Source organism: Papaver somniferum, chromosome 11 (genome assembly GCF_003573695.1).
Source record: "Papaver somniferum cultivar HN1 chromosome 11, ASM357369v1, whole genome shotgun sequence".
NCBI classification, from domain to species: Eukaryota; Viridiplantae; Streptophyta; class Magnoliopsida; order Ranunculales; family Papaveraceae; genus Papaver; species Papaver somniferum.
The window spans coordinates 130,308,985-130,335,270 of record NC_039368.1 but is presented as its reverse complement, the minus strand read 5'-3'; the positions used below and the strand labels follow the sequence as shown (position 1 = coordinate 130,335,270).

Sequence of the window (26,286 nt, the reverse complement as noted above, 5' to 3'; positions counted from 1 at the left end):
ATTTTTGTGTCTTATATATTGATAGTGCTCATTTTCATATTTATTATGGTGTTTTATGTATGTGTAGGTATTTTTGGAGAAATAAATTCTTGTGAAAAAAGTTGCTCGAAAAGTGGTATTTGAACCTCCGGAGAAAAGTACTAGAGGTATCCCATAAAAGTGTTAAACACACCCTAGAAAATGTTAAAGGCACCCGGAGGAATTGATAAAGGAAGCCAGAAAATTACTATTCGCACCCAAAAATACTATTTTTACCCTAAGAAAAGTGCCAAACGGACCCCAGTTCTGGATATGGGGCACCCGTCGTCTTCCCATTTGAACCTTGTTTTGGCGGGAAAATTGTTTTTGAAGAATTAATAGGGTTTGATTTTTGGACGAGTTTTGAAGAGATTCAATCGGAGAATTTGGTTACGCACTTAAATGAGCCAAACAGGGTTGGTATAAGTCTTGGGTTCGAGTAAAATTGGTTGAATCATCGGATTCTTGACAAAACAGGTTGGATAGCTATCTCTGGTATTATTCTCTTTGTTTGGGAGGATAGTGTGTGGTTGCAGAAAGTTTAACCCCATCAGAGTCTTTCTGCGTGTTTGGACTAGTGTGCATATGATTACAATTGATGCGTCAAGAAGAATAAAAAAGAATTAATTTACGTAACTTGGAAGAAAATATAAAAAAAAAGTTATTACAAGATTATGTGGACTAGTTATGGATATTTTTAGGTATTGTTGGATATAAAAGGGTGTTGATGAAATCAGAAAGGTCTCCGAGGGTTTAGAGGAATTTTAGAGAAGAGAAGAGCCGAAAAATCAAGTTGCAAGATTTGTTTCTGCTGGTGTAAGGAGGAAGAACACGAAGAAAATTGATCTGCTGAAGGCAGTCGCAGATCAACAGAATTTTTGCTTCCGGAGTTGCTTGCAAAAGACTTCTAGCGACTGAGAATTACCTTTAGCAAATGTAGCTTGTAACGCCAATACAACATTGCAGATTCTCTTTCACATTTTTGGGCTATGAACACATATTTTGAGAAAGTGATTAATACGAGGAGCTAAACCCCTTTGCTGAGACGACTGAGGAAGCCATTGTTTCAATATAAGTGGTATATTTCTAATTTAATTAATTTTCACAATTTCTTTTATGATTATTTGCATTGAACTAATATTGAATATATAATTTATTTATTTTTGAGAACACATAATAAGAGTTCATTCAAATTGTCAGTGCGCGATGATTCTATAATGGAGCAAGTAAGATATACTCTTTTTCTTTTCATTTCTTTTGGATTTTTTTTAAAAATCTTCATTATGTTTTTTATAAAAAAAAGACATCAAATCTTAGTTATAATCTGTTTTACTATGATTTGGTTTATCTCCCAGTTCAACTAGTTCTTTCTCTTGATAGTCCTTGAATCTTGTGGAACTTTTCATTGATTATTACTACCTTCTATTATAACTAGTGACTTCAGTTTTTTAATATCTCTTGTTTTTTATATCGTATCATTGGTTTAACCCTTTCTCCTGTTATGGAGAGGTAATTTTTCTTTATGATGCAGTTTCTTCTAAAGTAGACATTTGTGAGTATCCAGTAGTGGAAGTTCAGTGGTGAATTTCAGAATGCTTGCCTCTGAAAAAGTAGTAGTGGTGCAAATCATCATCTTCAGCGTGATGATTCATACTAGCAGATCGGTAGCTTCCATCGAAGTTACAATCATTGAACAATTACAAACTGATGATCATCATGATCATCAGCTTCTTCCGTTGAACACTATGTTTTTAAAAAAAAAGTCAGAATAGTCTTTTTCCGCCTAATTTTTTGGATGATAACTCCCGTAATTGTAGCACTTTCCTTACTAGTCAACAATCTAGTCACTCTTTCCGTAATTGCATTATAGCCTTCACCTGTCAAAAACCCAGTCACTCTCCCTATAGGAACAACAGTTTCCCTTCTTGTCAACATCTAAGTCAATCCTTTCCTAATTCAGCGCCTTTCAAAAATGCCTCCCAAATTGCCAATCTTTACGCTCTTTCTCTTAGTTAAACTGGCATGGCATTCATTGAGGATCGTTTCCTAACAGAATTTGTCACCAAAATCAAATACTATGTCACTCTTTTCCATCTTTAAGAGATATTATGAGTTATTCAAGGGATTAAGAATTATCTTTGAAAATATTTTGGAGGAATAAATACCTTATACATCTTCTAAAAAATTATCTCAACACAACTCATTCTTATCTCTGTAGTTCTCTTTTCGTTCCACAAGAAAACATTACTATGGCAGAAAGCTCAAACAGTCGAATCAACAAAATCACTCAACTATCAAGACAACTAAGAAATGCGTCTCTTGAAATACCAACTGAAAGAAGAAGTGTGATTGGTGGTTCGACTAACACTAATACAATTGCAGAAGAGTGGTCATATGCTTTGCTGGGGAAACTTATGTACAAGGAAAATATTGATATGAAAACTATTAAAGAGGATATCAACTCTCTATGGAGGAAGTATAGAAACAAGAATATAAGAGTTATGGGTCATAACCTGATGCTGGTTAGGATAAACAATGAAGAAGAGCAGGATGAAGTTATTAGCAATGACCCATGGATCGTGGGAGAAGCTTTATTCTCAGTGAAGAAGTTTGTTGCTGACACAACAGTCAAAGATTATGCTTTCACCCATCAGGACTTCAACATTTAATTCAAATATCTAAAAATGGAGCATCTAAAAAGCATTGTTATTGATGAAGCAATAGAGTTTATGGGGAAGAATATCTAGACTAAGCCGGAGAATTTTAGGCCAAGGCATGGAAATACTGTGAAGGCAAGACTAGAGGTAGATCTAAAGAAACCTCTGCATCATGGAGGATGGTGGAAGTCTATCACTGGAGGGGATGTTTGGATAAGATACCACTGGGATCTACAACCAAAAAAGATCTGTGAGAAAGGTTTTGTCATAGATCATCAAGAGAACACATGTCTTCAAACCTCGTATTTATTATACTTGGATAGTCTGACAACTAAGAAATATGATACTGTTATGAAAGAGGCGGCAGATGTTTACGAAGCTAATGAAGATGAAAGAGGCACAACTTAGATTCTTGAAGAAATGGGTGAAGAGGAAGTAACAGATGAACATAGGCAGTCAAAGAGAATAAGAAACTTGGTTCTAAACCAAAAGCCACCCATGAACCCTCATAACATTCATGTCACTGCTCCTAGCACTGTAGGAAATTACACACGACTGAGATGGAATGCAATGATGAGGAGATGAAACAATTAAAACCTACAAATGACTACGGAGAAGATACTGCTCGGGTATACAACACTATCTTTTCCGTGTCTTTAGAACTCAATCTTTTAGTTTCGAAGTTTTTTAAAGTTTTATACTTTTTCAATAACTGTTGCCTTAATATTTAGCCCAGACATAGTTTTAGGTTGTATCATGATAATCACAGCTTGGAACTGTAATGCTTTTGCTAATAAGGAAACAAGGAAATATGCTTACGATTTCAATAAAATGCTAAACCCAGACATAGTTTTTCTGCAAGAGACAAAAATAGACTCCGATAAGATTTTGAGGTTTATCAAACCTTTAAACTTTTTAAACCATCTATATGGTCCATCTATAGGAAGAGCTAGGGGAATCTATCTCTTGTGGAAAGATGGATGTGAACTAGACATTATTTATCATGATAAAAATATGATTCATTGTCTCATAAATAGTGACCATTTAAACCTAAATGGCTCTTGTCATGTATCTATGGTTCACCATACCCTCAAGAAAAAAAAAGAACAGTGGAATTTTCTGCAAAATCCATTTCTGATAACTTTGATATTTTTGCTCCATGGGCTCTCATAGGAGATTTAAATCTCACTCTGCATGATAATGAAAGAACAAATAACAATGGATCTTCCTCACATGCTTCTTCTATATCTCAAATAGTGTATGATACATGCCTTAGTGACCTAGGCTTCCATGGTAATACTTATACTTGGACTAGAAACAAGCATGGCAGTGGAAAAATTAGGACGAGATTGGATAGAACTCTAGTAAACCCATATTGGCTTATTTCTTTTCTAGATTCTTGTCTTAAACACTTGCCTTTTTTGGGATCATATCATTGCCCCATTTTTCTAGATTTATCTCCTAATGAAATCCACAGCTCCAAAAACTGGAAATTCTTTGAATGTTGGCTGAGAGATGGCACGTGCACAACTGAGATACATAATGCTTGGGAAACAAGTTTTAATGGGTCAGCGAGTTTTACCTTGGACAAGAAGTTAACAGAAACCAGAAGAACGCTACCAGTTTGGAACAGATTAACTTATGGATATATTCAACAAAATCTCAAAAATATGCAACAACAACTATCTGATCTTCAGCAACCACTTCATGGGAAGGATAACACTCAGCTGGTGATAGAAGTAGAAAGAGAAATAGAAGAATGGCATGCTCGAGAAGAAGAATTCTACAGACAAAAATCTAGAGAGACTCTCTTTATTGAGATGGATCAAAATACCAAGCATTTCCACTTATAAGTAAATAAGAGAAGATCCAGAAATATAATTGAAACACTCAAGAAATGTAGCTGCATATTTTATGACTACTACACCCAAGTAATATTAAAGACTAAAGACTACTTAAATATACAAGATTCAACATGAACAAGATGTAAATATCATGAAATATAAAGATTGACACAAGCATATAACGTGGTTCGGCCATGAAGACCTACATCCATGGAGAAGAAGATGTTTTCTTATTGATTATAAGGTCTTACCCTTGAAAGTGTTACAGATCTCTTCTAGATTTCTCACTTTCTCTCTATCTAAGTCTCTCTCAGGAATTCTATGTAGAAAGACCATCTAAGATTACATAAGTTGTCCATCTCCTGGTACATGGAATGGTATTTATAGACAGAATAAACTCGTGGTCGCTTGATCGTCCGAGTTGGGTGAGCTGTCTTCCATCGTCCTGGCTCCCTCGGACTCGTTCTATACCGTCCCTCGCAATGGCATACTTGGTCCTCCCTCCGAGTTGTCTCGCTCTCCCTTGGATCGTGCTGCCCTTCTGTGGAGAACCTCATGCTCCATCACCTCTGGGTCGTAGTATAGATCGTCCGAGTCTTCCGTCACGATACCCAACTACCCAAGTCCTGTTCTTATCCTTCATTAAATGCGGTCTTGCTTTTTAGACTTGACCATCTGAGCATATTAGACCTTTATACAGACACGTCATTCATGTGGCGCTTGTGCAGTTTCCTCGACTGAGACAAATCCTTCTCTCAACGAATGATTCGGTGCTCCAACCTCATTATCTCATCATATATTCATCCCTTGGGATGTTGACACGTGGTCGTCGGGTATTTTACCCACACATTTTGCTCATTTTATTTGCAACTTGTTGAGGGCATGATGGGAAGAAAACTATGTAACTGTCGCAACTTTTCCGCCACGTCCCTGTTTTACACCACGTCTGCATCTTTAATGCACTTTTACCCGTTGGACTGGAGGCGCTGGTTGGTGGTCCTTTGGTTTCTTATAAAATCTATTAGGAGGTGAGAATGTCGCCTTTAATATCTCTTTTCACAGTTCAGAAGTTTTCATTCTTTCTCTCATTTGTCTCTTGTTGTTTCTTCTTAACTTCTTATCTCCTATAAAGAGATTTATAATGTCTGGGAGGAACTCCCCATCTCGCTCCTCAAGACGGTATGACCCTTTTTCTTTACTTTTCCTTTTGTTTTCTCCGATGATTATCATCGATCTCTTTTTGTCTGTAATCATTCGGTTTTGTTGGTATCAATGATTCTTGTCATTGCTCCCTTCCCTTTTTTGGGTTATGTGGTTATTACTGTCATTTTGACTTGTAACTTCCCTCTTTTGCTCCGACTGTGAAGCTTTGCAGCCATTGTTTCCGGCTGTTCTTTCCGATGTATGTTTGTTTTAGTCTTGTTTTTCTTTGTCGTGTTAGCCATTGTTCTCACTTATTTTCTTTTGTTTGCTTTTTTACCAGTCATGGAAAAGCTCCGATGAGAAATCCCAGTTCTGAGTGTTTCTCCGGCCTGTCTGATGAGGCGTTTTTGGAATCAGCGAGGGTCAGGCATCATCTCCAGCGATTTGATATATCTTTTTCCACTCCTGAGGGGAAGTTTGGTGTTATTTCCAAGGATCTCTTCGAGAGGAACCCCTATGGTGGTCCTAACGAGATCATAGTTTCAGTGGGTCAGCTTGACGCCGGCCTTCGTCTTCCTCTGTACTGTCCATTGAATCACTTCCAGTACGAGATATTATGTAAGCTTGATCCATAACGAGCCATCTATCACCCCAATGGTAATTTCTATCGGATCGCCCGAGAGTGTGATCGCCGAAGTCAAGGCAAGGTTACTCAACACGAGTTGAATCGATTTACTCCCGCTGAGAAGGATTTATATACCTCTGATACTTTTGTGGAGAACTACTGGTGTCACGAATCCGATACTTATGATGGCTTTGGAGTTGGGATTTCTAGGTCTCGAAAGAGCGCTCGAGATTCTTAGTATTTGTCCGATTTGGATCCTCCTGTTGCTACTCAGCGTACTATTCGTAAGACTCACGATCCCAAGTGGCCTGTTGCTCCTATCCGAATTAGAGGCCCTTAAATTTATGGTTGGGATGAGATTAGTAATGTTCTTCCTTGTATTCCTGAGATGCACGCCCATCTGCTTGCATATAGTCCATGGGAGCTCAAGTGGGTTATCCCTCGTAGGCGTTTGTCTCAGTCAGCTCGAGCTAGTGAGGATGCTAAGGTAAAAAAAAATACTTGTCCTGATTTTTTGACGTATATATATATATACCTTGCCCTTGTTTTTTTCCTTAGCAGCCAATGTATTTGTGTTGTTTGGCAGAGGAGAAGATTAGCTGATGGTGTTGGGCCATCAAATGCTCTTGCTGCTGCTATTGAACATGTCATGGAAGTGGATGTTGATGCTTTTTTTGGTGAGAATGAAATGTTGGATGTCACCGATTCATTCTTTGAGGACCTTGATCAAACTCTGTTGGCTGATCCTACCGATCCTGGTGTTTCCTTTGGATCGGAGATAACACTGCCCCAGGCGAGGGATATTGATGACAGGGTGCAGGTGTTGGTGGCGAGGTAGGTGGTGGTCTCATTGTGACTCTGAGAATTGGTGGTGGTACCCCAAGTGTACCAAGCAACTTTGCTAGTGGTTTTCCTTCTGCTCCAGTGGGTCCGTATGGTGCTTCTTCTTCTATGCCCTGGTTTAGTGGCGTATCCAAGTCGATGAAGATCATATGCTCGGATAGGTATGCTCAGCTGAGCGAGGACGAGCAAGCTCGCGTCCTGGCGTCTTTGGATAGGTCTGCACAGCAAAAGCTGGTGCTATCGGTATGCGGTGTTTAACTTGTTTCAGTTTTTCATCATTGTATGATTTGTTGTTGTTGCTGTTTTTTCTTTGCCCCAGTCTTGACTGGTATTGTTGTATTTTTAGAGCAACAATTTGAGGATTGGTATGCTATCTGAGTTTCGTGTTGCTATGAGGAAGGCCAAAGCTGCTGAGCAAGAGGTTCAACTACTTCGTACTGCATTGGCATTGGTGAAGGATGAAGCATTGTCCTTTCGTCAGGATAAGAAGGAATTAGAAGGTATTTACCCGTTCTATATCCTTAATATTGCACCTTGTTGATAGGGATGAGACTTCTGAAATAGTCCCTGTATTGGTAGTTATGGTCAAACGATGGGAGGAGCAGTTAGATAATGTTGGTCATAAACATGCTAGAGAGCGCAGTGATCTTAGACTCGATGTCAGCGCGCGCCAGTGTAAGATTGACTCCTTAGAGCAAGAGAATACGATGTTGCATGAGGATATTGAGCTACATCGGAAACACACTGTGGAGTTATGGGACTTGCTTGAGAAAGCTAAGAGAATAGCTGTGGAGCGTTCAGATGAGATCAAGTTGCTTCGAGCGCAGAAAGATGGGCTTATTAATTGGCAATACGATCATATGCCCATCATAACACAGGCTGAAGGTGATAGGGAAGCACTGAAAAGGCTTAAGCGGGATTATGTTGCCCTGTAGAGGGAGAGGGATAGGCATATGCTATCTTGTCCTCATGGTGATATGGCCGTAACTCTTGTAGAAGCCCGTCTTAGTGCTCTAGATGCCGAAAAGATTCGATTAAAACAAAATTTAGCCGCCGTTTTGTTTGAAAACGAAGGTCACTTATGAATCAGTTTGTGTATTGTTTCGCCATGATACTTCGCAAGAGTTAATCTTTTTGCTTTGTTCTTGCAGAGGCATGTAAGCAAAAGGCTGAGTCGGACACGTCAATTGGAGGAAGAGAGGGTGGCTAGGCGGGGCCTTGATCATGAGCTTAATGAGCTGGTGAGCAGTCATGAGGAAGAATTAGCTGCTGCTCAAGCGGAGAAGGATGAGAAGTTGAATAACCTTCATGCGGAGTATAAGGTTCTGATGACAAAAGCTTGTAAAGATGCTGTCATTCGAGAGCGTCAACGAGTCGCCGCCGCTGCTGCTGCGAACATCGTGGTCCCTCCACCGGTTGTCGAGTCCGAGCATGTGCAGAATGTTACTAACGTCGAGGATGAAGGGGGCGACGATCAAGGGTCTCCTAATGGTGAACAGACTTGAGCTTTCCCATCGCTTTGTGCAAGCGATATCTGCTTATTTTAGCATCTTTCTCTTAGTTCCTCATGTTGAACATAAGTCTGTAGGTTTATATGCAGCTTTTTGGAAATATTTTCGTCTTTATTGGAAAGTCCTCAGTTGTGGGAGGCATGACTTTGTTGTTATTTTGATGTAAGTCCTACTATGTGGGAGGCACTTTTAACATTGTTACTAATTGCTTTTGACTGTGCCGTTTGGCGACTGCCTTCGTTTTGATCATATGATATTTTTATCATGATTTGGATGTGAAAGAGTTTCGATTGTACATTGTTGGTCCAACCTCGGGTAACATATCCAAGGAGTGATCAATTTCTTAATTGGACATGCTATCTCTTATGGTGTTAGACTAGGATTGTAGCAACTTTCGTTTAGCCTTGTATGTTTTGTTTAGTGCCAATTGTAGGAGCACTTGTTCCTTGAGTTTGCTGTCGAAGCATATTGTCAAGGGTGATACCTTGGTTGATCAACTCTTACTGCGGCGTAAGATAGGGTTGTCAAATCTGGGTATCTCCTGTCATATCAGGACATCGTCCGATATCGTGATCGGGACGACGTTACCTTAGGTCTGTTGCCCGTGTAAGGTAATTTGGGGTGATTTTACCCGCGTTGTTTTGTTGTAGAATGGGAGGTGTGGCCAGCACCGTGCCGTAGTTGTTTAGTGTATTTGTGTGTTTGTTGGAAGTGCAAGTATGATGCAACTAACCTACATGCATATATAAATTAGAAAGGAAAAGTAAACACACGCGATGATAATAATTTAAATCTACATAATGTAAACAAGCAATACACAAAGGAGTAGTTTTATTAATTTCAAAAAAGGGTGTGAGACCTTAGTACTTTTCTAGGGGGGTCGCATGACCTGCTTACAAGTAGGGCCTCGAAACCCTGACTTCTAGATATTAACCTTCATGGGTTGTATATTGTACTTAGTAAGAGATAAGCTATAATTGCGTTAATGCTTCTCATTAGTTTGAAGAAACATTTTGGGCTTTGCTTCTGGCCTACTTTGTGAGGTAAGCTTGCTTAGTAGCCTAATTGGGCTTGGTAACATTTGTTCCTTCTTGATGGATGGCCAAGGACTTAATGTATCGCCGATGACTTTGGAGGGGGTGTGCTCTCGTCTTGTACATGTTGTGCCTGACTGAGGTGGACATCTTTGTTTGAGGCAAGTTTTAGACTGAAGATGGTTATGCATTTTAAGCTTGCTAATGCAACGGTTATAACCCGAGTAACTGTCCAATAAGGATAGTAAAGCGCTTGTGGACGCAGCGTCTATAATCCGATCAGTAGCCAAATTTTGGGAACTGTTTCTGGAAGAGTTTCCCATGGGTCCTGTTGACGGCTTGTTGTTGACAGATGGTGGTGGTTGTAGCATGATATGCCGTGAGCTTGGGTGAGTTAGCTCCTTAAAAGTTGCTCGTTGGTTGTGTGGCAACATTCTCCATTGTAGGTTGATTCTTGTGTGATACTCTCCATAACTTTTCTTAGGGGTTCCTTGGACCTTGTTATAAGGACGAGGTTCGATTTCTCCCTCATCGTGGAGGTTATGTGATTGCTATAAGGGCCGTATGGTCGATCCTGAGGTTATGGTGTTACATGAGGTTGAGGCGTCAGACAAGCGTGTTGGTGCATCACCTATTGCCATGTAGTCATGGGCTTCAATCGAGTTATCAATACCTCTAGCCCTCCTCGCCTGTGTTTTTGAAGAATTTACTTTGTTCTCGTCGTTTTGGACGTTCATCTTGTAGCAATACTTTGCTTCGCCAGAGTCTCCAATAATTCCTGCCACTCCATCAGGCGTAGGAAATCTTAGCCTTTGATGGTAAGTTGAGGCCACTCCTTTGATTTCCTGGACCCAGGATCGTCTGACAATGGACGTGTAGGGTGGCAGTACATCTACCACACAGAAAGTGGTTAGGGTACACTAGTGGAAAACAGACGATTTAAGATAGTCAGGTAGTGTCGTTTTAACGAGTTAAAAGGCACTTTCGGGGTGCTGCTGAAAGTGCCGTAGATTCAATGTCTTTTTCTGAAACGACACTTTCTGAATGCCCGTAAATACGATGCTTTCTGGGTGCCGCTACGCACGACATCTGGATATCGTCGTAGATTTAATTTTTTTAATATAAAAAAATTAGTCAGATCTGGCTAGCTGACTCCAGTTATTCTGACTGGGCTGAAATAAATCCGATTCAAATTCAAATTGTACTAAAATGAAACTCAAATTAAACTTAAATTTAAATGACAATTCAAATTCAAATGAAATTACTCAAGTTCTCAAATTCAAGTGAAATTCAAATTCTCAAATTCAAATTCCATATAGAACCTGATTCGTCTAATACCAAATGACAACTCGATTACATTGAACTGTACTCATAAATATAGTCCAAAATCATTAAAAAAAAAAACTTCTAAGTATTAAGGTTTCTTAAGTGATACAAGTCCTGAGAATTTCAACAACAATTTCAGTCATTAGGATCTTGGCACTAGCTTGCGTGAGAGCAGAACTGTAGACGCACAACCCTTTCAACCATTTCTACATCCAGCAGGAACAACAATCTTACCATCAACCATGACATCCGTTAGCCTCATGAGACCATCGGGAACAGAGTGCCGGCATCCATGAAGGTACCAAACTACATTCAGAAGAAGAGTAAGTCAGACCTTATATGCTAGGTTTACACATACTCAAAAACACCAAAAGAAATCTAGTCAAATATTGAATCCACACCATTATAAGTTCCAAAAGGATAATGCTTTCTAACAGTCAGTGCAGACCAACCCTATCAACACAAACTGCAGCCAAAACTAGCAAAAAAATGAAATGGCATGCCCAATTTAGAACTTGCCAGTACATGTAGAAAAAGTAAGTTTGGACATTAAAAGTTTAACTGCAAAGAGGTCATAAGTTGGCAATTAACATCAATACAGAATCAACCTTAATAAAGCTGAATGTAAAATTATTAAACGAAGCATATATTTGTTGGAAATGGTGTGTCTGCAATATGGCCAGGTCAATTTAACGGACTTGATAAACAATGTGCAAGATATATCAGGGTTCAATGAAGTCAGTAGTGGCATATAAGGACATAGGCAAACAATGATCATCAAGAAACTAGTAAAAGTAGGTATTATTTTAACATTAGGTTACACTGACTAATAACATGATTAATTCTCAATGGTAAGTTAACATAAGGCTCTAGGTAAAGATGAAGAGGGTATTTTAGGCACAAAACTTACCGTTTGTCACAGAGATTTCTTCATTTCTGCAGACTGTTGTCACTTGGCGCTGTACAGCGTCCAAGTGTCTTCTCCTACTATCATTTTCCGCAATAGAAACTATCTGGCATTAGTAAACATAGCGAGATTGACCTCTAAGTGTGCTTACACAATTCAGGCACTAAAACAATATATCATACCTAATTAGGAAAGAGATTGACCTCTAAGTGTGCTTACACAATTTAGGCAATAAAAATCTGTATGCAGCTTGGCGAGATGACATCGCAGAATATAAGTAGTACATAAAAAAAAACCTACATATCAACAAGAAACAATTCAGAAAATTGAAGCATAGGTAACAATAATGGAAGATACAAGCTGCAAAAATGAAACATCTTACTCTCTATGAAGCACATGACAGTAAATGTACCAATATTGGTATTTCCTTGCAAGTTTGAGGTTTCATTCTTCCACCATTAAAAGCTATAATTGTTGGACTCTGAAATCAAGAAAACCAGCGCACATTCATCACAGGACAAACATAAAGCAAATAATATGAAGTCCTCCACCAACTTAATGCAAATCAAAAGTAACAAACCTGAAACATAAAGACCAAAAGACCAATGCAATTCATATAATCTTAGGGCTTGCATCATTAAAGCTATTAAAACTACTTCACTAAAGATGTTTACATTCTTACATATTCCTCTTCGCATAAAAACACCTCCCTCTAACTCACTATATCATAAAAACTACCAAAAGTAATAGGAATTGTTAACATCATGAGGCCCTAATGAAAAGCAAGTTTAAACCAAGATATTTCCACTTACACATATCGAGCATTAAGGCCAAATATATTCTACAAGGTCAGACCAGCGACGTATTGGAAACTAGACATCAGAGGAGTTCTATAAGAAGACCCCGTATACCCCCGAAGTCAGACCTTTCACAATACTTGAGAACACATCAGTATACCCTAGGAGCTCCTGAACCTACTGGCGATCTTAGTATTAGAACACATCATCTAAAATACTTGAGAAAACACCCACTGTAACAATAATGAGATCGCAGTCTTGTTAGTTTTCTCAAAAGAAACGTGGCAGTCTTGTTAGTCTTGGTAGTAGTTTTCTCAGTACTAGTCCATAACTCACACTACATCAAATTAACAAATTTTTTTCGAGAACTCGACAAGGCATATAATCATTGAGCCAAAAGAACTACAATTAATCCCAAGAACCACATGTACACAACTGATCTAATCACCATATGCCGATGTTGTATACACCAACCACTAATCCATATGTAATTTTAAAGGCAGTAGCATATAATGTAGTTGTCTGAAACACAAATTTCATCCAACTAACATGATAAGAATGCTCTTTTTTCTACACGGAACATTTAATCTAAGCAAATAAATCCCCTTTCAAAATTACACCCAACCCATAACAATAATCAACACAACCGTACTTTAAGCCCAGCGATTATAACAATTGATTAACAATTCTCAAAGGACGTCGATCAGAAAAAATTCAACTTAACTGTACAGTCAAACATATCATGGTTTTGCTTATAACATCAGATATCTTGCCCCAAGTTGCTAGTATCAAAGAGGAATAAGAGTCATCTTCTTTCAGGATTTTCATCACATAGGATGTGCAGTTTCCGTGGTGTTTAAAGGTGTGTTTCTCTTTTTGGTATTGAGCTCCCCTCAGAACTTGTTCTCTTGCCAATTCGAGTCCAGATGCAAACCCAACAAGGCAACAATTTCATGCAATCCTTAACTCTTAACAATCACAATTCTCATGACACTGCTCTTAGTAAGACTTCCTTACCATGGGAATCTCTAACACTGAAAGGAAGGTGTTAACAACGAGTTCTATAAGACTTGAGACAAAATAACTACGACTCTAACAATCATTTCTGCAAACACCTTAGGCTCCTTAAAAATAGTGACAACAAGTTCTCATTTTCAGAACCACATATTTTCATTGCTAAAATATATTTGCATACACCTACTCATTCAAGTATGCAAATAAGTTAATGAATTCTTTAGTTTCAAATCCAATCAAACCTCATAATCATTCAAACTTAACATACATTATACTATATATATATTTAACCCCAAAGGTTGAGCACAGACTATGCCAGATATCCTGTCAAAATCAATGGAAGATCCCCAACAATATTTTCTTTCATAGCATGGACTAAGTAGTCTAAACAAGACCCATTGGTTATGTTGCAGAGATCAAGGATATAAAAAAAATCATAAATTTACTATCAATTCAAAGCAAGAATTCAGAGAAAAGTACCTAACCTAATCATCCATGCATCTAGTTTGATACCCAAATTTGCAAATTGATAAGAACCATCACATCAATTCGGTGAGAACCACTTGCCACAATTTAAATTTTGGTGGTGAAGAACAGAAATTCCTCTTTTAACACTTTGCGATAACCTTCGATGGCAGAATACAGCTTCTTCAACTGAATTTTCCTTGTCCTCCCTGCAAATATCAGACCCCCAAAATTCAAAATTGAACATTCAATGAAGTAAAGATTGAGTCAGTTATACTGATAACACAAAGAAATCATTAAAGGGTTTCAATCAAAATTGTACCTGGAATTTTGTTTTGAGTCTCTGATTGTAAACAAAATCCAAAACCCCGTAACCTTTTCTTCTTCTACATCATGACCAAGAAATTTAAAGCTAGTAGTAAATCTACTCCATACACAATTAGACCAACCACCATCCTAAAATCAATAGAGAAAACCATAAATTCAAGTGAAACTAGAATAGACAAACAGAGGCAAAATAAAATTCAACTAATTAACCTCACCTCAGATCTTTCATTTGTAACAAACTACTCTTCTGTTCAATTATCACCTGAACGTTGAATGAAACTCAAACATAGTTACCTGAACAAGATTTATTAGCACAGATTTTGAGAAGAATTAAAACGCTACTCATATGATTCATATCACCTCAAGACCCTAGACTCATTACCAGCATTCACTGTCCCAAGACCAGAATCACCCGAAACAAAAACACACAAAATATTTCAGAGATCGAATAAACATAAATTACAGCGAATGAAAGAAACCTCAGATTCTGATGAAAAATGAGCAAAAATAAAAAAAAAAATCAATAAAAAGAGTAAGAAATTAGGGGTTTGTTACTGATTCTTACCAACTACGATATCCAGGTTCGGAATTCGTAGGATGAGAATTCCAGATATTAGCGTAACACATATTCTTCTTCTTCTTCACAACTAAAACCCTAGATTTGCTTAAGTTCTACAGAGGCGACTGAAGGAGAGAAAACAGACGAGGGAAAGAAAAGAAGAGAAAAACCCTATTAACAAATCAAAGTGGAAAATTGATTTACCATGTGTAGATCTGCAGAGGAAGAAGTGGGTTTGAATCGTTTGATAAGCTGGTGAGAGAAAAAAAAGTGAAAGAGGCGGACTGGCGGAGAGAAAAAGAATGGTTTCTCTCTCTGGTATTGATAAGGTTATGTGAGATGCTTCATCACTAGCCATCCATAAATCAGAAGAGTAAAAATCCTAACCGTACAATTAAATATACATATTATAGAAACGACACTATTCGACGTCGTTGTATAAGTCAACTAAAGTCCTGCCACAACGACGTGTTGACTTTAGTCAGCGAAATAAAAGAGTATCGTTGTTGAAGTCAATGGAAGTCCTCACACAACGACAATTTGACTTTAGTCAACGACGCTTTATGAATGCAGTGAGAGCGCGATATGTAGTTTGTGTCGTTTCATTATGTCTCAGATAGCCCATTTTCCACTAGTGGTAAGGATTCTCCGAACCCAGTTTTCTAATGTTATCTCTCCTCTTGGACGGGTTGATGACCCGTTGAAGCCAAATATGTTGTAAGTCGAGGGTATGAGGCACTCGTCTTTGAGGCCCATCTGTTTGAACGTTTCATAGAATAATATTTCAACAGAACTGCCACCATCGATCAAGATTTTGGGCATTACACAGGGTAGTGATTTAGTCTTTGCTTCCTCGCCCTCGTGCTCGGGGAGTGCGATGGCCATCGTGACCACTAGTGGGTCGTTATGGCTTTGTCTTCCTTATGGTGCCTCTGAAGCTGAAAAGCTGATGGGTATTTTCATCAATTCCTCGATTGGGAGTTCTCTGGTTACACTGAAAACTTGATCGCCTTTGAAGTTTCGTTTGTGAATTCTTCCAGTAATATTTCCTTCTCGTACGGGGATGGTTATCGCCGAGTATGAGATGGTATTGCAGCCTAAGTACTGTGCCTCGCAGGGGATCTCCACACGATGTATAGGATGCCCCAGTGGTGGGTGGGGCTGTCGGTTGTGCAATGTATTCTTGGAGCTTTCCCTCGTTAATCATGTCTTGTAGCACCTTCCTTAACTCCCTACACGAGTGTGTTGTGTGGCTGTGAAATTGGTGGAATTCACAGAAGTCAGTCCTATTTTTAGTTCGTTCTGGTTGTTGACCTCTATTCCATAGATAAGTGATTTTATGATGTCCGTCGATCTTCTTGAGGATCTCGGATATGGGGGTATTCAATTTTGTATAGACTAGATCAATGAACTTGCCCTTCTTCTGTTGGGCCTGGTCTCTTCCTTTACATCCTCCAGTCCGATGTTTGTCGAACTGGGTTGACTCATTGTTGGATCGTCGTGCTCCTTGGGCTGGCACTGGAAGGTTCTGTGGTTCTACCACATTTGCTCCTTTATTAGTTCCTTTTGCCATCTTGTCATAAGTTCCATCCTGGAGTTCCTCCAAGGCTATGTAGTCCTCTTGGATTTCTCTTAATATTCCCAAGCTTTTTGGCATGACCTCATACATGCGGACAAAAAGAGGGTCTGTCTTTATAAGACTATTCTTGAAACCTAAGATCGCATAGTCTTCAGGAACCTTTCCGATCTCAGCACATATTTTTCCACATCGTGTCACCAGGGAGGGAAGCGACTAGTTTGGTCCTCTTGATATTTGAAACAACGCATCAACTTCTGTTCGGGTTCGACTGTTATGAATATATGTTTCTAAAAACGGCTCGGATAGGTGAGCAAATGATTTGACTGAGTCTTTGGTTAGATTGTTATACCATAATAGGGCTTCATCTCTTAGACTAGCCGGGAAAAATTTACACAACACACATTGTAGTGGTCCCATTGGGTCAGTGTCATATGATATGTCCTAAGGTGCTCAATTGCATCTCCTGTTCCTGTGAACAGGGGTGTGAACACCGGTAGGGAACATTTCCTTGGGAATGGAAATCTTAGTAGATTTTAGGATAAGGGAGATTGTCCTGCTTCTTTCATGACTACTACCAACTTCTTAATCTCCTGCTTCCATGTAGCTTCTCTATACATTGCTTCGAGTCGGTTGACTCGGGCTTGGAGTTCATCCTCATTTTGCCTGGTTTCGGCCTTCTTTCTTCTTTCCATAGCTCTCTCGGGCGAGAAAGATGGTTCATGGTGGCGATGCCTTGATCGCCCTGAGTCATCGTCCGATTTTTCAATGTATGACACAATCTTAAAGCGAGTTGACCTCGATTTCTCCCCTCGTTTTGGGTTTGTGGTTGCGAGATTCTCGGTCTCGTGTCAATATTTACTTCGTCGATTTGGTTTTTGTTTCGTCTATGTTTGGGATCAACATATGATGACCCCTCGGATAGGCTATCCTCGTGGTCGGGCACATCTCTACTTCCCTTAGGAAATCGATCTGATGTTTCCTCGTTCGAGGTGTCAGGGATGTTAATTCGTTCGTCGTCTTGCAGATGCTCGAAAGGGTTTTCCTCCTCTGGGATTTCTTCAATGGTGGTGAGTGGTACCTTCTTTGTTACTTTTCTTTTTAGCCTGCGGTTTCTCCGTTCCATCTTTCTATTACGCCTTTCTAATTTCATCATTCTCTTATCATGTGCCTCTTGGGTTTTAAGGATAGCTGCGATAGCAGCATTAGCATCGGCGAGATCTAAAGGGCTGTCCTTCTTGGCCTCACTTTTTGCTGCTTGTCTCGGCAAGCGGCTCAACCCTCCTGGCTGAGTAAGATGAATATCATCACGCTTCTCGATGGGTTTCCCTCTCCTTCCGAGCTAGAATTATCAATTAGTCCTTCCCGATATTGGTCATCGGGTTGTCCCTCGCCTGGGATCAGAGCCTCGCCTATCTCCATGTCGTCGAGTCCTTCTGTTTGAGCTCCACCATTTTCTCCTTGGCTCGCACGAGTAGATCGTCGCGTTACCATTTCCTTCCCTACAACATATGCAATAATACTTAATTTGTCTTTTCTTTTAGAAAAGTGGGACCCAAAATTTGCAGGTCACATGCAATTACTAAGTAATAGTTCAGACTGGACAGTTTAGTACAAGAAGACTTTGTAGTAGATTTTTGAGACATATGAAAATGTCAAAACATCCCTCTTTGCATGAGGTGTTGATGATGGAGAAAAGGTGTTTTTCCAGTCCCCTTTTTTCGAGGAAATATCTCCTCACATGCATGAGGTGTTGATGATTGAGTACGTTTTCCCATTCTAGGAAATATATCTCATAATCTTTTAACTTATGATTTCAAACAAACTTTGAGTTTGATGACTGATTATATACTCATTATCCTCCCCTTGACTTAAATTTAAATTTTTAAGAAGGAGATTCCAAGATTATGGTGAGTTTGATAATGAACATCATGAAAAGTTCGTCTTTTTCAACTCTCATAAGGTGATTGCTTCCTTATGTATCCTACTGACTAGCATCTCTTCCCAGCTCTTTCATGGAGGAGATCGTTTGAGCACCGAAGCATTTAAAACTTCATATTTACTCCGATCTACAACTCTCTTGAGCAACTTGAGGAAGATTTTAAAAATCTTGAAAATGACAAGAAATCTTAAAGAAAATTAGTGAAAAAACGTAGATCTGTTGATCTTGAGGTTCTTCTAGACTTCTCAGATCGTGAAGATCATTTTTGAGTCCGATCTCAACTCATTCATCTCAACAGAAATCTACTTTGTAGTGTGAAAACACTTCTCTTACAAAGATTTTGAAAACAATATAGAGATGTTGTTAGGGAGGTAGATTAGATCTTCATACCTCCTTGTTTCTAGCGCCAAAATGCAGCTGCATATTTTCTGACTACTACATCCAAGTAAGATTAAAGACTAAAAACTACTTAAACATACAAGATTCAACATGGACAAGATGTAAATAGCATGAAATGTAAAGATTGACACCAGCATGTAAAGATTCAACATGAAAAAGATGTAATAGATCAATAAAATATCTCTCCCCAGGAGATACGTCCGTGGATGTAGGAGAAATTTGGCGAACCAACGTAAAATTCGCATCTCTCATCTTTATGCTTCTTTGGTGTAAAATCCTAATTTCCATCATCATCACCAGATTTATCATAATATATACCTGGAAATATTTCTGGATACAGACACTATAACTATTTTTTGTTGAGCATATTATTCATAAATTTTTGAATTTGGGACTAATAAATTAACTAAAATATTTTTAGTATTTGTCGAATTATTGCTACACTAGAAGCTCTTTTTAGTAGCTTCTAGTGCAGCAAATTTCTTTTGGTGCACATTAGTATAAGCAAAATCCTTCTGGTTAACTCAAAAATGGCGAGGTTAACTAGTCAAAAAGTATTTTAATAACAATCCAATTAGAGAGAAATTAGCTAATCAATTCTACCATTTTTGGTTGGTTGAGAGAAGACTTTCTTACTTGGAAAATCATTTATTTATTATTCTAGATCGAGTTTGGTGGATCTTGCCGGCCACATGCTATAAGATGCGAAATGGTAATCGATTCGAGGCATGATATTCTGGCTCTGTAATTGTATTCAATAAATTAAATTCCTTGTCATATAGTATATTGTACAGCCTTGCAGACGAACGTGATTCATTGTCACTCCCATCTCTATCTCTATATTCCTCTATCACAAGAGTTTACTCCCGCCACCATGTCTTCTACTAGAGATTTTGCCTATGATGATCCTAACTACAAATTGCATGAACAAACGATAGAGATTAAAGAGCTACTCAAGATGTTAGCTGAATCTCAAGCTAAGCAAGCTAAATTAGCGGAAAAGCAAACAAATACTCAGCAACGACTCACAGAGATATTAAGTAGAAGCACTTGTAATACCACTACTAGTAATGATAATCATAAACAACAAGGTACACATCTATTTTAATTGTTCATTTTTAATTTGGTCTCAGAAAATTATCACTACAAGAAAACATGGCTTAAGCGACTAAAATCTTAGCAAGCACCCAAAATTTTACTCGCTTTAATGGTCAAGCGACCAAGTTTACAACTACCAGTGGGTTTGCTTGCTGTAAATTTATGTCCACTATTTCTTAGCGACCAATAAGGGTGTTCGGTTGCTCCATCACTTTTTCAAGTTACCCACAGCAACTACAAAAGTGCTTGAATGGCTATTTACTTTGAGGCACCATGAGGCAGCAATTCAAAAATTGTTTGGTTGGTACAATCCTATCTCAGCAACCAAGTCTTAGTCACAACAAAGATAAGCCAGAATTTTAAAATTTGTGATCTGTTTACTAAGTTTTTTCTTTTGGCCATTCTAAATGTAGTTATGTAGTAAATAGAATCAGTTTGTGGTGAGTAAAATTTGTTTTAAGGATATATGTATGCCCAAACTATAATTTGTACCGTTCTTGACGATGGTTTTAAAAAATGAATGGTAGATTTTCTAAAATATAAAGATATCATCTCATAGAAACATTGTTAGTTGTTACTTTGCTCTATTGTACCGTTCCACTTCAGTAAAAAGTAAACATTCTTTTTAAGCAAACACGTGAAGGATGAGCAGTCAACTATCAAGTCTTCGTTGGACCGAAAAAGGGTAAGCAAACACGTGAAGGAGAAGCAAACACGTGGCTGTAAGTTTCTTCGCAGAAAGTGGTGGGAAATTTTGCCGCGAAAAAAGAAACCTTTAATTCAAAACAATTGAATTTTGCCGCATAAAAAGTTTCCCAATTCAAAAACAACTTGTAGATGTTGGACAAAGTGGCAATCCGTATGAGCTTTCATTTTGAGTTAATATCCATGGATTATAATTTATCGCTTCGTATTGGCCAGATTAATGCTATTAGGATCATGATATTATCTTTTATCAATTTACATTCAACTTTGCTATAAACGAAGAAGAGTACCGTGAATTGCACTTCGGGAAAATCTGACGCTCCAGGAATGGCTCTGAACATTGGGATAGGGAGTGAGACAGTAATCGGCCCCACCCTCATCTACACAGTGCATACACCGCCGAGTGTATAAATCATTTCCGATTTACATTTTGTTTTCACACATATAATTCGTGATGATTTCGAATTCGGTCATCTTTGTAGTGATCTAACATTTTGTTTTGCGTATATAATTTAAATCTATCTTAGTAATTAATGAATACTTATTGATATGATTTCCAAATAAAATCTTCATTGATTCGTTGGTGCATAACTTTTTATTTTATCTTGGATCAAAGTCTTTTTAAGTAATTTTTGGTGTTTTATCAGATCGATGGTCTAAGAAGACATTTCCCATTCTTTCTCATTTTTCTAATCATTTTCATTCAATTGATTTATACACATTCATAGTATACTAGTATTCAATCCAACTTTTATATGTTATACATATTTTCGAAGATGATAATTCACCGGTTCATTCCCGTTAACTTCTAATACATTAGCCGAAATTTTATATAATTGAAAATCGATTATAATTATCGAATTTGTTTCCTATCATTATCTAGGAATTCTTAGCTTTCTGTTGACCGAATAAATTTTAAAAATCATAGTGCTTGTTCTTTTTGACCTAAAATGCTATTTATATCCTAATTTCGTGATAAGAAAAAAATAGGGACAGCAAAAAGAAAGAATCGAAAAAATATGATTCCTATGATTTAACATGAAATCGATTTAGGTGTTTTATCAAAACCTCGAAAATTTTAAAATTATACCGGTAATCCCTTTCGTCAAAAAATCTATGGATCTCGGTCGATCAATTTTAGAAATCAGCTCGGCCAATTTGTGTGAGGTCGACCGACATCGGATAAGATTGACGAATAACAAATGGAATCAAGGGAAGTCGATAAAAATTTGGTTTATTTGCTAAATAACCAAATAAATCCATGGATTCCAGTATAATTCTAACGTGCTGATTAATACCAAAGCTATCTTAATTTCTTAGTAATTACGGATGGTGAATTGACATTTTTCGATTTGTGACATTGGTTACCGAGTATAATTAGTAAACCTTATGCAGTTAATCTTATTTCCATAAATAATATCATTTCCCAAGTCTTGCATCACCGAGATTGAACTACGAATTTCAGCCCTTTGACAATATTTTGGAATCGTCTTATAGCCAAAATTGGCATGAATATTTTCCCAGTTTATTTATTTCCTCCTTATAAAAATTTCTGTCGTAATATTTTCTACCGTAGATACGTAATTTAGATCCAAAAATTTCGACGAAGGGCAAAATAGTCATTTCTAGGAAAAAAATTTAGACCCAGGGTAAAATAGCCATTTTATATATTTACAAATCGACGACATAATATTTATTTCCATCAACTTCCAGGCTAGGCTAAAACGGTCATTTTACCAGGAAAATATGGAAAGGGTAAAATGGTCATTTAAAGGTTTGCCTCAAGACTTATGACGAAGACCAATGTATGAGGAGCAATTGATTCAATTCGAGCTGAAAAACTCAATACGGCCAAGTGAAGCGCCATCTGAGCATACTGAGTTCTATAAGAATAAAACTCAGTTCTCACAATAAAGATGTTCAACCTTTGGGAAGGCATAACTAGTCAAGACACCTAGCTTACGACACTATGAGGATACTCAGGTCTTGGCCGCTCCATAATTTCATAAACAGTTATTTTACCAGAAAATTTGGGTAAAGGGTAAAATGATAATTTCAAGGTTTGCCTCGAGACTTACGACAAAGACCGATATATATATATATGAGAATAGAAAAGGATATTTTTGTAACAAATATACGATAAGTACCAACTTATCTAAAAAAAGAAGAGATTTTATAGGCATACAACTTTTCATAGCCATTTAGGCTCTCCGATCCAAGAATTGGTAAGTACAGTTCGAATTTCTTTATATATAAGCTAAATTGTTTGATATTATATCCATTTCTTGTCGTGGCCATTTAAGGTTGTCGATCCAAGAACTCGATATCTTTTTTATATAAGATAAGTGTTATGATATTCTACTTGAACATTAACGAAGTAAGATATTTTTGTCCATGTTTTGGTCGGAGAGACGCGGAAAAAGGCTATATTCCTTAAACTAACACTTAGTGATTTTTTTTATTACTAAAATGATCAAAAAATAATTATGAACTTTTTACGATGGAGTTTCATAAATCCGTTGGTTTCTTGTTCATAAGACTAAATGACTGCTTTCACAGTATTTAAGGCCACGAATAATTCAAATTGGACCAATTTGAGTGGAGTTGTAATGAAGTGGGAACAAATTTGAGTAAAATTGGAGAAACCGAAAATCCATCATTTTGAATTGAGGCAATTGCATCGAGTTGGGCGGCAATTCTCCATCACTTTGGACAACCGTGTTTCTTTTCTTCTGCATTTTGCGAATATATTCGGTTTAAATAATGGATAGCTGGGAAAAAAATGAAATCCGATTCAAATCGAGTGAGGCGACCGAAATTGGTAAGATTGATGGATAACAAACAAAACTAAGTGAAGTGGACGCCGTTTCGACTTGAATTAATAGGTAACCATCCACATACTTAAACTTATGGAATCCAAAAGACATCGAGTAAGGTCGAGCGATATTGGATAAGATAAATATATATATATATATATATATGAGTGAAACTGACTAAGGTCGATGGAAATTCGTTTAAAACGATTGATAACATGAGAAACCAATGAAATCCTATAGAAATTAAATAATATTCCAAAGCTTTTGTATGTTCTCCGTGAGTGAGGTCCTCTGATATGGCCCAAATTTATCATGTGACTCAATAAAATTGCTTAGTGCTAAAAATGTAGTTCTAAGTCTAAAAATATATCAGGTGACCAGCATTGCACCTTGGCTAAGACGATTGTACTTCATTACCGAAGACAAGAACAAATGATCAATTATCAAAATTAGCGGAGTTCCACTAATACAAAAAAAATTATCAAGTAATCTGAACTATATAAATTTAAAAATTTTAAGGTTTTCGTAAAATTCAGAGATTGATTTCATTTATATCATAGGAATCATGGTTATCGGATTCTTTCTCGTAACTGTCCCTCGAATCTATAACGATTTATCGGTTAAGGTATTTATCAATTTACGCGGTAAAATAATATTATATATGAAAAATGGTTAAGTCTCTATAAACGGTGAAATTATCACAAGTTACTTGAATATATGGATGTATGAAGAAACACAAAAATTCAAGTCAGAAAAAAAAAAAAAAAAAAACACAAATTCACCTGGAAGATGACAATCATGATCCGTATGATATTCGTACAACCAATAGAAAACTAAAATGTATAATCCAACGGATAGTAAGTCATAAGAAAAACTCATGCAGATTGACCATAGAAAGGTGTCCTTGGGGTGCACATGTGCGGCAAGAACTAACTTGAAGCAAGTCTCGTGACATGAAAAATGAGCTAAATCTCATCCGTCAATTTCTATCTAATCTTACGGTCTGTATTTGGCCTCTCTATAGAAAGCTTATAGAAACCCTAATCCTTTTCCATCCACTCATTTCAGCAGCTCTCTTTCACTTCCTTCTCTCTCTCTCTTAAAACAAGTTGAACCCTTCGTTCATGCGCCTCCCTCTCCCAATCTTTTCATCTTCTTCATCGTCTTTACTGTCTTAGTAGATCTCCTGTTAAATGATAAAAGTTGTTAATTGATGTTCATATATTTGGATTTAATGATAATTTATTTTATTTGTTATTTGTCTTACTTCTTACTAAAACGGAAATGAAAGATTCAGATCTTGAATGTTGGTTTAATTTATCCATTAAAAGTTTGAGTTTTGTTTGATGGTTGTATTAATAATGGTATTCAAGTACCAGAGTTCCGTTTCTTCTTCCTCTGTATTAATCTGCTTATCTATGCTTCGATCTCTCTTCATAATTATTTTTTCTTTAAGATTTGTCTGTAATTAGGAATTGGGCCATAAATTACTTCAAATCTATATGAACATGGTTGTGTTGGGATTTTTTGATTTTCTCAATGGGTTTAATTTTTTTTTTTTCGTTTTTTGAATGAACAAATTACCAGGTAAGGTTTGCTCCGATCAGCTAGCTTAAGTTGAAAATGGTACAAGATATCAGATTTTAATGGTTGGTTTCTTATTTAGTAATTGATCTTGTTTTTGATTGAATTCGATTTCCTCCAATTAGTTCTTTTTTTTTGAATTTTCTTGTTTGTATATATGCAGGACCAAAGTTCATCATTTATTTTTGAAGGAACTAGATCTGGAATGAGTATTCATCTCAAAATCAGAGCTAGAAATACAGATCAGGATGATATTAGGCTTCACCAGTATGAATCTTGTTTCTAAGCTTCTCCAGTGATTTCAAAGGACGGTGATGGTGGTGCTTCAGCTTTGTCCACGAGTTTTGATGGGATTGTAATTTTTGTTATAATTTTAAGAAATTGAATTTTATTTCTGTAATTTTGTTTTGATGGAGATTGTATTTTATATTATTCCCTTAAAAAATAAAAAGTGAAATTGTAATTTATTTATTTATTTTCCTTGTAAAAAAATGATTATGTAAATTGAATTTTATTAGATAATAAAGTTGACTACTTGATTTACTTTATTTCGGTTCATATCTTTTTATCTTATATTCTGTATCAATTTTAATTCCATTTTGTTAATCACTGAAATCGGCTAACGTCGGAATATACGGTACCAGGATATTTTGAGCAACTAACTTCAGATTAGTCGCTCAAACTTATACTTCAAAAACCGATATACCTAAACATGTTAATCGCTCAAGGATAGTTGGACTATACTTAGACCAATGACCTTATTACTCGCTAAGGGTGGTTGGAGTAAATTTAGAGCAATTACCCTATCACTCGCTCAAACATAGTTGGAGTAGATTTAAACCGATGACTTTATTTGCTCGCTGTATGTAGTTGAAACATGTCTTGAGCGATTGCATAGCTGCTCCAAGTCTTTACATATCCCACCTCTTCCAACCACGGAGCGAGTGCCACTTTAAGTCGGTCAAACCCTTTGAGCGACCAAAAACGGGCTCTAGCTACCAAAATCGACTAGTTGCTTAATCCGATTTTTCTTGTAGTGTATAATCAAACCTTACAAACAAAAAATATACAACTAGCAGAATAGATGATATATATT

The 26,286-nt window shown here is 37.2% G+C and overlaps 2 protein-coding genes and 1 long non-coding RNA gene across 10 annotated transcripts; 1 reads left to right on the top strand and 2 right to left on the bottom strand.

The window, feature by feature from the left end:
• Positions 1–10,927: 10,927 nt before the first annotated feature.
• LOC113323489 lies at positions 10,928–15,367 on the bottom strand. Of its 8 annotated transcripts, XR_003347652.1 has the most exons (8): positions 15,077–15,367; positions 14,727–14,902; positions 14,507–14,640; positions 14,200–14,393; positions 12,291–13,739; positions 12,091–12,204; positions 11,912–11,985; positions 10,928–11,307 (listed from the first exon to the last, which is right to left on the bottom strand). XR_003347652.1 is itself a non-coding variant. In XM_026571808.1 (4 exons), the coding sequence occupies exons 1-4, from the start codon at positions 12,304–12,306 to the stop codon at positions 11,198–11,200; spliced, it is 306 nt and encodes a 101-aa protein (XP_026427593.1). In that variant the 5' UTR covers positions 12,307–14,193; the 3' UTR covers positions 10,928–11,197. The 8 variants fall into 8 exon arrangements, 1 of the variants encoding a protein (XP_026427593.1); XR_003347648.1 differs by having other exon boundaries at positions 11,912–12,204; XR_003347649.1 differs by having other exon boundaries at positions 11,912–12,204; positions 12,291–12,389.
• Positions 15,368–17,220: 1,853 nt separating this feature from the next.
• On the bottom strand, positions 17,221–18,140 carry LOC113325169. The gene is made up of 2 exons (XM_026573387.1): positions 18,041–18,140; positions 17,221–17,930 (listed from the first exon to the last, which is right to left on the bottom strand). The coding sequence occupies exons 1-2, from the start codon at positions 18,138–18,140 to the stop codon at positions 17,221–17,223; spliced, it is 810 nt and encodes a 269-aa protein (XP_026429172.1).
• Positions 18,141–24,682: 6,542 nt separating this feature from the next.
• LOC113323412 lies at positions 24,683–25,738 on the top strand. The gene is made up of 2 exons (XR_003347590.1): positions 24,683–25,255; positions 25,354–25,738. It is a non-coding gene; the product is annotated as an uncharacterized LOC113323412 (long non-coding RNA).
• Positions 25,739–26,286: the final 548 nt, after the last annotated feature.

Excerpts from the sequence above, each read along its gene's own strand:
- LOC113323489 (XM_026571808.1), bottom strand. Across the intron at positions 12,015-12,127 it reads ATTTTTATTGCCTAAATTGT|ATAGTTTCTATTGCGGAAAA; the intron begins GTAAGCACACTT and ends TACTAATGCCAG. Across the intron at positions 11,308-11,911 it reads AGAAATCTCTGTGACAAACG|TTTGGTACCTTCATGGATGC; the intron begins GTAAGTTTTGTG and ends TTCTGAATGTAG.
- LOC113325169 (XM_026573387.1), bottom strand. The coding sequence starts at position 18,140 with ATGGTAACGCGACGATCTACTCGTGCGAGCCAAGGAGAAAATGGTGGA. Across the intron at positions 17,931-18,040 it reads AGGCGAGGCTCTGATCCCAG|GAGGGTTGAGCCGCTTGCCG; the intron begins GCGAGGGACAAC and ends TTACTCAGCCAG.